We start from the raw sequence: 12,432 nt of genomic DNA, 5'->3' as shown, positions 1-12,432 counted from the left end.
CTTTATTTTGCCCCTCTGGTCTGTTGTGGTTTTTAGTCATGTTATTTGTTCTTTGTGCTATTCTTGCTTTCCAGGGTACGTTTTTGTCGCTCTTTTGTTACTCCTTTGTTGCGTTTCCATCCTCGTTTTTGCTCCTCTTACAGAAGCTTCTAGATTTGAGTAAAGCAAAAATGGACAATATGTGCTCGGTTCAGGTGGAGGCTAAGAGATCAAAGAACGTTTTTGAATGATAATATACATTACGCAACACAAACACACAAGACAATTCATTCTATTTTTATTGACAAAAACATTCACAGATAAAACATGGTTGCATTGAGACGCTCCGTTTGCATAGATTCACTCGAACTCAGCACTCGCCGAAAAAACATGGAAAAAAGAAAAGACAAAACGAAGACAAACAAACTAGAAATAACTAAAACGATCCAAACGCCAGTCCTGATCTGATTGAGGCGGATTAAAGTTTGTAGTTTCAGTGAACCGTCGGCCATGTTTGTAGTTCTCTGGTTCAGGCAGTGGCAGTTTTTTTTTTTTTACGATGATCCGGCGTCGACCTCCAGCTTCAGACGTGATTCGAGCTCAAAGAAAATCCGGATGGAGAGAAGATGATTCAGGACTAGAGGATAGAGCCGAGTCCCGGTAATGTTCACAGAGTCGTTTGGAGAAGGCACATTTTGGAACAGTCTGAAAGTACGGCGAGACGCTGCAGGTGGATGAGGGGGAAAGATCAGTGTAGAGGAATCAATGAGAGACTTCGGCTGAACGTTACCGACATAAACATGAGGCGAAGATGCAAGGGCAAGTTTTCAGGCAGTTTATCTGTAAAAATGGCAGGGATTGATATTTCAGCGACAAAATCCAAATAATGCACAGGATTGAGGTGAGGGACATTGGAAAAAATCTAGAAAAAATGAGGGGAAATAGGGGGAAAAACGGTAAAATAAATGTGCAAAAAAAGGGGGATAGCGTGGGTGGAAAAAAGGAGAAAAGAATTGGGGTACTAGGGGGAAAAAATGGGAAAAATGGGAAGAAATAAGAAAAAAAAGGGGGAAATTGTAGACAACATTGGGAGAAAAATAAAAAACAAATTGGGGGTAAAACAATAGAAAAAAGCTGAAAGATTTAGGAGAAATTAGCAAGAAATGGGGAAAAACTGGGATGGAAAAACTAGGAAAAAACTGGAACATTTGGGAACATTTTGCACAAAAACATGGGGGAACTTGAGGGAAAAGAAAATGGATGTGGGGGGAATAGAAAAAAGTGGAAAATTGGGGGGGGGAATGTGGAAAGGGTTTTTTCTGCCCTTTCTGTTCAGGACCGTTATCCTTTTTAGCGAAAAAGCCAAGCCATTCCTTCTGGTCAGTGTCTCCCAGGACAGAGCCAGGTTTAAATGTGTAGTTTTGTCTTAGTTCAGAGGGAGTAAACTAGTTTTCAGTGAATAAGCGAGAGAAAGACCAGGGAGCGGCGCCATGTTGGAGTGGACAAACCGTCATAAATAACCATGGTACAGTTTGGTCTCTTTTTTGAGAAGACGGTGAAGTTCCACCTGCAGCGCCTCGGGCTGTTTGAACCCGGTCCGGTCGTCTCACTCCGACTTGTCTTTGCGTTTCCCGGTGAACGGCACTTTGCTCACGACCGTGGAGCCCACGGAGGCCACGCCCCCGGCCACAGCAGACACGCCCCCTTTCACCAGCCCTGCCCCCATGGCCGGCACCGTGGTGACCGTGGCCTTGGTGATCTCCAGGCCACGCCCGCCGACCCAGGCCACGCCCCCTGCCGCCGCACCAATCACGGACTTGGTGGCGCTGAAGAGTCCGCCCGTCACTCGCCACACCATCCCGGGGGTCTGCGCCGCCTCCGCCACCGCGTGGTCCTTCCCCGCCGCCGCAGGGTCTGAGGAGCAAAACACATCACATCACCCTAGTGTACATGTTTTTACTGGGAGGTCAACAGCAGGACAATATATCGTCTACAAGATTACAATAACCACTTTCAAGGCAAGAAATGTGGGCAAAAGATATGTTTATATTATATATATACAATTATATGGGAAAAATAGGAAAAATAGTATGCTGGAAAAATTGGGGAAATGTGGAAATAAAAAAAAAGAAATAAAAATAATCAGAAAAAGTTGCAAAACATTGTTGAAGAAAATAATAGGTTGAAGATTTTGGAAAAACATGGATTTTTTTTTTCTTTCAAAAATGCAAAAATGGGCAAAATATGGGGGAAATGGGAAGAAATGCAAATTACAACATAGGGTAAAAACCATTTAGGAAAAATTGGGAGATGAAAAGGGGGAATGCCCCGTTGATCTTTTGGAGCGACAACTCGATGTAAATTCAGATGTTTGCAGAATATCTTTACATATTTCTGACGTTATCGCTTCCAGATCAGTTTTGAGAGAGTGCACACAAATACTGAGATGTTCATTTGTGTCAATATGTGTCAGCTCTGTTTGCACGTGTCGAATGCTCCCGCCCTCGTCCTGTGTACCCAGGAAGAGCACAGGGCTGCTCTCACGCTGCTCAAGAAAACAAACACACTGTGAAATAAATTCTTGGGTGTGACTCTTCTGACTCATGAATAAACCCAACACTGCAGAGACAACGAGGCAGTTCCTCTTCTTCGTACACAAGGTTCTTTTAAACTTGTACTGCGTCACTGAGAGTGTTGGAAGCAGCTCTGTTACTGTGGTTTGGTGAAAGCAAAGAGGAGCAGCAGGACCATCGGCTGTGTTGATGATGCCTCGGGCCATTTCTGAAACAAAACATCGCTCAAATGTTCTACTGATCACATTTAACCGTCTCTGTCCATGAGCAGTGACCACTCCAACCATCTGTTCCCATTTTAAACCCCATTTTCCCACACATTATTCATCTTATACGTATTTACCAGGTACCTGAAAAAGTATTGTTCAGGTGTGGCTATCAAAAACCAAGTATTGTTAAAGCCTCCCGTTGTCATGGGAACAGGTTTATCGTTGTTATGTGGCTGATGGTGCAGTGTGTGAGCGCGTGTGAACACGGACTGAACCAACTTTGAAGTAAATGCACTTCAAAGTAGGGAGGTCTCGGGTCGACCCATAAAGCCCAACATGTGGAGCAGAGCTCTTCATGAAGAAGAGAACAGCACAGGATCTTTCCTACCCTCAGACCCTCTGCACATCCTCCTGGATGATGGTGCGGCTCTGCTCAAGCAGGAAAAACAACAGCTTTCAAAACCACAGTCAAACTGTGGGTTGGTCGGGCAGGTTTAGCAGCTTTAAAGGACCAGGAGCTCACACGCTGCAGCGTCTGCAGGTTTACAACAGTATTGTTTATCCAACAGGCCCAATATATCGAACTTCAAAGTCTGTTACAGGCCCAGTAACCCAGGACGGCACGGGGGCACAGCGGCTAGCGCTCGTGTATCAGAGTTAGCAGGTCCCGGGTTCGATTCCCAGACAAAGCCTTTCTGTGGAGTTAGCATGTTCTTCCAGTGTCTGCATACCACTAAAACATGTACAATAGGCCAGGATGAATGAGAGCGTGTTTGGAAATGTAAGTGTGGGATGACGGTTGGAAATGAGCCTATGCTACAAACCGGCGTGGCGCGTTTACATGCATGAGACCCATGTATGTTCATTAACATGCACTGTCCTAAACAAGTAAATAAATGAGTGAACTCCTCGTAATTGTTAGAGAATTAGCAATGGAAAGAGGATAGATGAAGAACAGTCAGCAGTCTGGATGTCTTATACAGGAGAAGTTTATTTACCATCGGTGCGGGACCCGGAGACCAGGAGACCAGCTAGTACGACTGTACAGCCTGACCCAGTGTGATAAAATGATGAATAGAGATTTAATGTTTTCCTCTAACACTGTTCTAAATCCTACAATCCTGAGCCGTCTCAAACACCATCACAACTAAACTGTCCTCATGACACAGGGCAGAGCTTCATTCATTGACCACTACAGTGGTGTTTGTTTAAGGGCAGCTCTTTGGTCAATATTGGGTCAAAAAAATATATATATTTTTATTTTTTTATTTTATTATTATTTTTTTTTATCACCAGCGTTATTGGAGTTATACCATATATTACAATTAAATGGAAGAAAACTTACAACATATTTTTCACATATTTATGTAATCCACAGTAAAATGCTCACGCCCTCTCTTGCCTTCACCAAATGTTTATGCTGCAATTTGTAATCAGCCACAGACAGAGCGAGGAACGCTCCAGATGCCCTCCCGCCCTCCCGGAGCAGCGACAGAAATAGCAGCTGAAGCAGAGGTTTAGAGACAAACAAAACTCTCCTGAGGAGAAACAAGGAGCGAGTGTTTCATCAGAGAGTCCCCGAGGAGCAGCCACTGAACCAGGACTAAAGCGGGACTAAAGCGGAGCTAAACAGGGGCTAAACCAGGGCTAAACCAGGGCTAAACCAGGGCTAAACCAGGGCTAAACCGGGGCTAAACAGGGGCTAAAAACAGGGCTAAAGCAGCAGAGAGCAGTCCTGTTCAGACTCTTTAGAAGAAGTCTCCAAAAGTGGCTGGTCTTGCCTGACGTACCTTTAAGAGAGAATTGTAAAAGGTCTCAGATTTAAGAGCCGAGGTGTGACCCTTGATTCCACGCTAAAAAAGTCAGACGGATCGGATCCAGGACATGAACCTCCAGGACAAACCTGGACCCCGGGGGTGTGTGGTGTGAGTAAACCGTGTGTGCAGATGACGTCCCGCTCACCATGAGTCTGCTCCTGCGGTGCAGCTGAACTCTCCTCCTCCTCCGGGCAGACGCTGGTGGACGGCTGCGGCTCCGACACGAAACTGTTCACATTCTGCAACGACACACACAGGTCAGCGCCCCCTGGAGGTCAAACAGGTGGGAGGACGTTAACACGGACCAGGAGAGAATGACACCAATGACCATCTCTATGAGGCCATATTCTGTATTAGGATGATCCCACACTGGTGTCAGATATCGGACCCGATGCTGCAGAAAATACGATATCGGGTATTAGCTACAAATATCTGACTTTCACTGACTAAACCTGAGTGAACATGAGCTGTACCGCATTCTGAAGCTCAGAATTCAGTTGTTCAGTAAGTTTATATTAATATAACCTAAAGCCTGACTTATACCCAGGACATTAAATGTAGAAAAGTCCAGTGATCCTTGTGTAATGTTTTCCTATAGCTCACTCATAGATATAATTGACCTGTAACATGTTGTTTGCAAGAAAAAAAAGTGCTGGCGCCGTGCCACAGTGACCCTTCACTTTTTCACTCACAACAGCCACATCGGTTCATATCGGCAGATACTCAAACCCCCAGTATCGGTATCAGAAGCAAAAAAACCTGAATCAGTACATCTAGTCTGTATAGCCTACATCAGTGGTTCTCAACCTGGGACCCACCTGATATATCGGGCCGATATTTGGGTATTTTCAATAGCGGCTGTTGGCTGTTGGTTGATAAAAGGCCGTTATCTCCGAAACCGTAGACTTCCCTTTTTTCACGAGAAAGAGCTCAGTCAGAGCATTAAAATGAGTCTTCCAACAACTTCATGTTCTAAAAAAGGCGGAACCTTCACTGGGGCGGCCATTAGCTCTTTAACAGTCTGTCAATCAAAGACCGGCCCTCATTAATATACAAGATTTCTAAAATGTTTCTTACGAAAACCTACCTGGTTTATTTAATTGAAACTATCTAGCTGGAGAAAATTAAAAAACAATGAGAAACCAGGCTTTACAGTTGCTTAAAACGTGTGTAAAGTGCAATGCATTCTAATGAAAAACTAACTTGTTTTGCTGCCCTTACTGTACATAGAGGCACTACAGCAATGGAGGCCAATGTCGTCCCCTAGGGTCGCGGTCATGAAGCAGTGCAACCAGCGGCCATTGGACAGAACTGACAGACTGTAGTAGGATAGTCGGTACACTTTCACCAGATCGATATTTATCGTCTGTACATTTAATAGCATTTCCCCCCTGTTGTTTCCTTTGTAAAACTTTGATTTTTAACTGAAGCAAATTGAGTTTCATTATATTTTATATAACTTTACTGCCATTTTTTATGGCTGAGACGTTAGAGTCAATAATATCGTTTATCGCGATACTTTCTGACCTCAATATATCGAACTTCAAATTTGTTATCGTGACAGGCCTAGCCCCCGGCCAACCACAAGAGCCATGTGTGTTCATTTACCATGAGCTGAAAACTTTTGACAAAAGATCCTGCTAAACATAATAGAGTACGAAGGCCTGTGTGGCCCTTTTGCCGTCCAGTGGGCGCCGCGGTTCAGAACGTGATGTCACTGGTCACTCAGCTGTCAGCCCACCCCCTCATATCAGTATCACTTAAACTTGTAGGGGCAGACAATTATTCATGACGCTACCCGCCAAACTCTGATTTATTGGTATTTAGTTGAGTATCGAGCAAAAACACTACGAGACTCAAACCTTTTCCTGATCAGACAAAGACATTTTCTCTGGGACGATGTTCAAAGCAGAAAAGCAGACGAGACCAAACTCTGACATGACGCGACATGTCAGTAAACGCTCCCGTCAAGAACACGCTTCAGAAAACTGGGTCAGATCTCTGACATTTCTGGGTCAAATTCCGTGTCACGAATCCAAACTGTCACACTTCGTTTTATGGAGAGTGTTTTTAAAACGACGCTGCAGGTGAACGAGGAAAATAATGCATCAGATCTATGGAGAAATCAGGGAAGATCAGGACTTGTAAAAACAAATGTAATGTAAAATGAAAAATAAATGAGTTTTGCTGCAATATGAGAACAAGCATCTTATTCCAAGTAAACGGAAGTCATTTCAAGTGCAATGAGAGGCGTCTTTCTCCATTAAGTGACAAAATATTCAGATTATTTCCCTTATCAGCTCAAACCAAGGACAAATGGTTATTACAAGAGCATTTGTGTTTGTGGAGGTTTTCTCACAGCGTGTCCTGGTCTCATCTCTCTGAACACTGTGCTAGTTCTGACGCTTTAGAAGAAACTTTCACCTGAACTTTTGGTAAACTTTACTTGAAATAAGGGAAATAAATCTTACTCCCTGTGGATTTATTACTCAGCTATAGGTTGAATATGTCGAAGTCGTTTCTAGCTCTTAAGCTGATTATATTTGCCATGGACGCTGGCGTGTGACGGTTTGTGTGGTTGTTTTCACACCGTGTCCTGGTCTTATCTCCGTACACTGTGTCTGCGCCGGCATCAGACCCAACTGACCTTTCACAAAAGCCCCGCCCCCTAAATGTTAGCTAGCTCCGTCAAGAAGTGGACTTTAAAGAACAATTGGAAACATTTGGAGAAGTGTGGGGGGGGGGTCATTTATTTGAGCTGAAACAACCAGATACTTCCTTTAATTAAGTCTGTCCCTTTTTTATTTTTTCAATACTTGCTTTTGATTATTTCATTTTTTGTGTTTGTTTAATCTCTTAACTCCCGCCTGAACCGAGAGGATCTTTTTCCTCACGTCATCAGATTTTTTTCCATCATTTTTTTGTTGGGTGTTCAACTCATTTTTGTACGTTTTTTAGTCATTTTTTGTCACATTTTTGTCATTTTTTGTTAAATATTTATCATATTTTTTTTATTTTTTAATCACATTTTTTTTATTTTTTTGTCACATTTTTGTCATGTTTTCGTCAATTTTATATCAAATTTTTGTAATTTTTTGTCACATTTTGTCATTTTTTGTCACATTTTTGTAATTTTTTTGTCAAATTTTTATCACATTTTTGTATTTTTTTTTGTCACATTTTGTCATTTTTTTTCTCATTTTTATATCAAATTTTGGTAATTTTTTGTCACATTTTGTCATTTTTTGTCACATTTTTGTCAAATTTTTATCACATTTTTTTTTGTCACATTTTGTCATTTTTTTGTCATTTTTTTTGTCATTTTTTGTCAATTTCTTGTGACATTTTTGCCACTTTTTCATCAATTTTTCGTCATTTTTTTTGACAATGTTTTCTCACTTTTTTGTCACATTTCCATCATTGTTTTCGTCTCAGTTTTGTTGCTATTTTCACAGCTTTTTTCCAGAAGCTTTTGGACTGGGGTAAAGCCAAACTGGAGGAAATGTGCTCGGTTCAGGTGGGAGTTAAGGGGTTAATGATTTAGTTCAATAATAATAATCATAACAATAATCCTAATCTATGATCAGCAAAAACAGTGTTCACAAACAGGGCGGTCGGCCTGTCACGATCATAAATTTGAAGTTCGATATATAGAGGCATCAAATGTATCGCGATAAACGATATTATTGACTCTAATGATACTGGATACTGAAATATAACGTAACTCAATTTGCTTCAGTTAGAAATCAAAGTTTCACAAAGATAAAAGGGGGGGGATGCTGATAAATGTACATACGATTAATATCGAGCCCCAAAATGTACCGTTTATCCATGATTTATTGAACGATAAGTCGATATAGTAATTATCGTGACGGCGCTTTAGGGCGGGGCTTCTCTTACGCTGAACCATAGATTGAATATTTCGAGATGCATTATCACCATTATGGCAATGGTCCTGTGTGTTTGTGAAAATAACATGGTGCACCTGGCTCCGCCCACAGAGCGGGTTCCTAAAAAGGGCATAAAGACTTGGGCTTTAACTTTTTTAATTACACAAAAACCAGCGTGGTTAAAAATATGACTCAGCCCAGCGTTGTCACATGGAATACGGCAAACGTTTGGATAAAAAAAAAACTCTGTGCTTGGGAGTACGGCTGCAGGATCAAAACAGGATCAAAACAAGGGCACAACTGAACTCAACAAAAATGTGACGTAAAAAACATGCGGCAAAATTGTGGCGAAAACACGAGAAAAATCTGCACCGACGAGACAAAGAAGTTTTGTAGGTCTTGGCATTCAAATGAGCATTTCACTGTTGCTTTTAGATTCAGGTAAAGCTGAACTGCAGAAAATGCGCTCGGTTAAGGCGCTGGGGAAAGAGGTTAAAGGCACACCGTGGAACATTTTGGACAATAATGTTGCATCAGTAGAAAACATGCTCTTAATGACCAGCTCCACTCGGGATGGGTACCGCTGTTTTTTTTACCGATACCTGCCTCTCTGCAGTCGCCCCCCTGGCCACCGGACCAGCCGCTGGAGGCGCCAGCTTTTGCCAAATATTCACCTCAACATCCGCTGAAACTCAGGGAAGTAAACCACAGCGAATGATCGTATGGATAGAGTATGAGCAGTATCCTTACGCTAGCAGATTCCCCCCCCCAATTTTGTCTTGTTTTCCCATTTTTTCCCTCATGTTTGCTCATTTTAACTATCAATATTTTGCCTATCCCCCCCCCCCCCAATTTATTCCCATTTTGGCCCCATTTTCTCCCAATTTCTAAACACATTTTGTCTTCATTTTAACCACAATGTCTCAATATTTCCCCATTTTTCCCTCCTTTCTTGACACTGGAGATGAACTCGATATTGTAAATTTGCAGATCTTCCTTACTTTTCCTGTTTTCCGGCGCTAGACGACAAATGTTTTAGAATCGGTATCGGAAAAACAAAGTATCGTTCAGGCGTCTGTATCGAAAACCAAGTATCGTTAAAGCACTGGTATGGAAGAAAATGGAACGGCACGCACACCGTCTTCAAAGTCAGAGTCCGGAGAATGACGGACGGCAACGGTTGCTATGAGGTACATGATTGGACAATAATCGTTTTCGGGGGGCAGGGTTTCACAGAGGGGGCCCTATTGTACATGTTTTAGTAGGGCTGTGCAATTAATCGAAATTCGATTACAACAGTAAACGATTACAAAATTAGCACTAGCATTTTTTTTTTTTCCAACTATTTTTTTTCTTCTATTTAAAAAAAAAAAAAAAATCACTTTTTTCTTGCATTATTTCACGGCGCTGGGTTTATTTTCCCTTCACATTTCACGTGCCACGGCTCATGCTTTTTCCTGACATAAAAAGCAAACGGCGCCGAGTGATGATGTCATCAGGCCGCGCTGCTCAGTCTGCTTGCGCAGGTGTGAGGGCTGGCCAGCAGGGGGCAGGTGTGAAACAGAGACCTCTCCTTAACCGAGGCAAACTTGAAATCATTTGTACTTTTATGACTGTTCAGAAAACAGAAAATATCAGCATAGTTTTTTTATTAATAAATATATAGATAAAATACTTTTTTAAAGGCAACAAATAATCGTTCGAATAATCGTGATTTCAATTATGACAAAAATAATCGTGATTATTATTTTTTCAATTATCGAGCAGCCCGATGTTTTGGTGGGGTTTGAACGTGCGGCAGCGAGTTAATGTCATTTTAATGCACTATACTACACATTAAATCAGAACAAATGTCATTGTTTTAAGATTTGCAAACATTCAATTAAACTTCAATGAGGGAAATGTCGATGTTCTAAAGACAATTTCAGGCCCAAAACTGCAGCTGCGCGTTTAAGAAATGGTTTTAGATCATTGTTGTCCAGTTTTTTTTAACGAACTTTTGCGTTAAAAAAGTCATGGAAAGATGTTTTTCGATGCATTTTCTGTGTTTTCGGCCGCGACAGACGTTCGGAGGATTCCCGACATGACTGAGACGGAATTCAAAGCCGTTTTCAGCCCAGACACTGCCAGGTTTTAGTTGGAGTTTTCGTGCGCAGCGAAGAAAAAGTTGTTGACGCCAAAGTGAGAGCGGTCACAGATGGAGTCAGACCGAGAGAGTTTTTTGGCTCCGTGGCGCAGAGCTTGGGCTGATTTCTGCGCAGTTTTCGTGCAGATGCTCAGGTTTTCTTCTTACCTTCACCATGTTTTCCCTCCCGCGCGGCGCGTCTTGTCCCTCGCGTTTGTCGCTTTTGTCGCCGTTAAAAAAAAAAAAAGAACTCCCGGGCCCGTGAGTTTGTTGCAGGAGCAGAGACGGTCCACGCTCGCGCTCGGGAGAGAGAGACAGAGAAGGGTTCCACGCGCGGCCACGTCCTGCGTCAGTTTGTGCCGACGTGGCAAGTTTACGCAGCGCACGGAGCCGAACGCGCGCCGCACTTCCGCCGCGAGGCTTCAGAATACAAGCAGAGTGTACACAAATATGAGGAACATCAAGTTGGAGCATAAACAGGGCTGGACTGGCCATCGGGAGATTCGGGAGTTTTCCCGATGGGCCGACATACTTTTGGGCCGGTTGGGCCAGTCAGATCGAGATAAGGCCTGTTAGACCTTAACACCGGCCCACAATTAGCAGGAAAAGCCATTGGCGTATATCTTTACATAAATGCAATTACACAACTCCTCCAGTAGAGAATCACATTTTTGGTCATTTTTTTTGGCCATTTTTTTAAATTATTTTTTTGTCAATTTTTTATCAAATTTTTGTCATTTTTTTTCACATTTTTTCACTTTTTCGTATTTTTTTTTATATCAGTTTTTGTAATTTTTTTGTCACATTTTTGTAATTTTTTTGTCAAAATTTTCTCACATATTTCTCATTTTTTGCCACTTTTTCAACAATTTTTCGTCACGTTTTTGTCAACGTTTTCTCCCTTTTTTGTCACATTTCCATCATTGTTTTCGTCTCAGTTTTGTTGCTATTTTCACATTCTTTTTAGAGGGCCGGTCTTGACCCAAAAGTCCGATTTTTTCTGCCAGTCCAGCCCTGAGCATAAACCTTTGTATGCCATTACTGGAGGAATCCACATGAAACAAAAACTGTCATACAGCTCATTATCTCCTCCGTCAGCACATATGAACGAATGTCCAATTATTTTCTCCGAAGAACGTCAAAAAGTGGGGATAATATGCAAAAACATGAGCGTGATGTTGTCCAATAGAAAGGACTTTCGGACATAAAAATAATATCACAGGTTTGTGAATCTAATCACGATCAAACACTGATGAGGAAAAACATTTGTCAATTTTTCGTTTTGGAGATTTCTTACAAAAACTGCATTTCTCCCATAGTGTTGTATTGACCCCGCCCTCCACCTGACATTATGACATCATCACATTCTAAATCGTGAACGCCGCCTATTGTTCTTTGCTCATTTTGTCATAGTATTGAAGAATCGATTAGCCATCTTTTCTGGGAATGTTCTTACACACAAGTATTTTGGAAAGACGTCAATCTGTTTGCGAATAGAAAACTTACCATAGATTTACAACTCAACCTTAAAGATATTTTGTTTGGTATTTATCAAAAAACCTACCCCCAAATAAACTTTTTAGTATGAATTTAATATTAATAATGGCAAAGTATCATATCCATAGCTGTAAGTACCTTAACCAAAAACCAAAACTTGTTGTATTTGAATCACTAATGTCCTCTTATGTGACCTCCTTGAATTATTGCACAAATGCCAAAGCCCTGAAGACTAAAGTTCTATGTAACGAATTTGCACTGTAAAACTATTTATTTTTATACTTTTATGTATTTTTGTTTACACTGGAAACTGAAGCCTTGCACACCTGAGCCTCGAGCCTT

General features: G+C 41.7%; 1 protein-coding gene across 1 annotated transcript; it reads right to left on the bottom strand.

Moving 5' to 3' along the window:
* Positions 1–290: 290 nt before the first annotated feature.
* On the bottom strand, positions 291–10,944 carry LOC306962766 (transmembrane protein 263). The gene is made up of 3 exons (XM_079556042.1): positions 10,762–10,944; positions 4,724–4,817; positions 291–1,893 (listed from the first exon to the last, which is right to left on the bottom strand). The coding sequence occupies exons 1-3, from the start codon at positions 10,768–10,770 to the stop codon at positions 1,586–1,588; spliced, it is 411 nt and encodes a 136-aa protein (XP_079412168.1). The 5' UTR covers positions 10,771–10,944; the 3' UTR covers positions 291–1,585.
* Between the last annotated feature and the right edge of the window lie 1,488 nt (positions 10,945–12,432).

Source organism: Gobius niger (genome assembly GCF_951799975.1).
Source record: "Gobius niger genome assembly, chromosome: 5".
NCBI classification, from domain to species: domain Eukaryota; kingdom Metazoa; phylum Chordata; class Actinopteri; order Gobiiformes; family Gobiidae; genus Gobius; species Gobius niger.
This window is presented reverse-complemented; position numbering and strand designations above follow the sequence as displayed.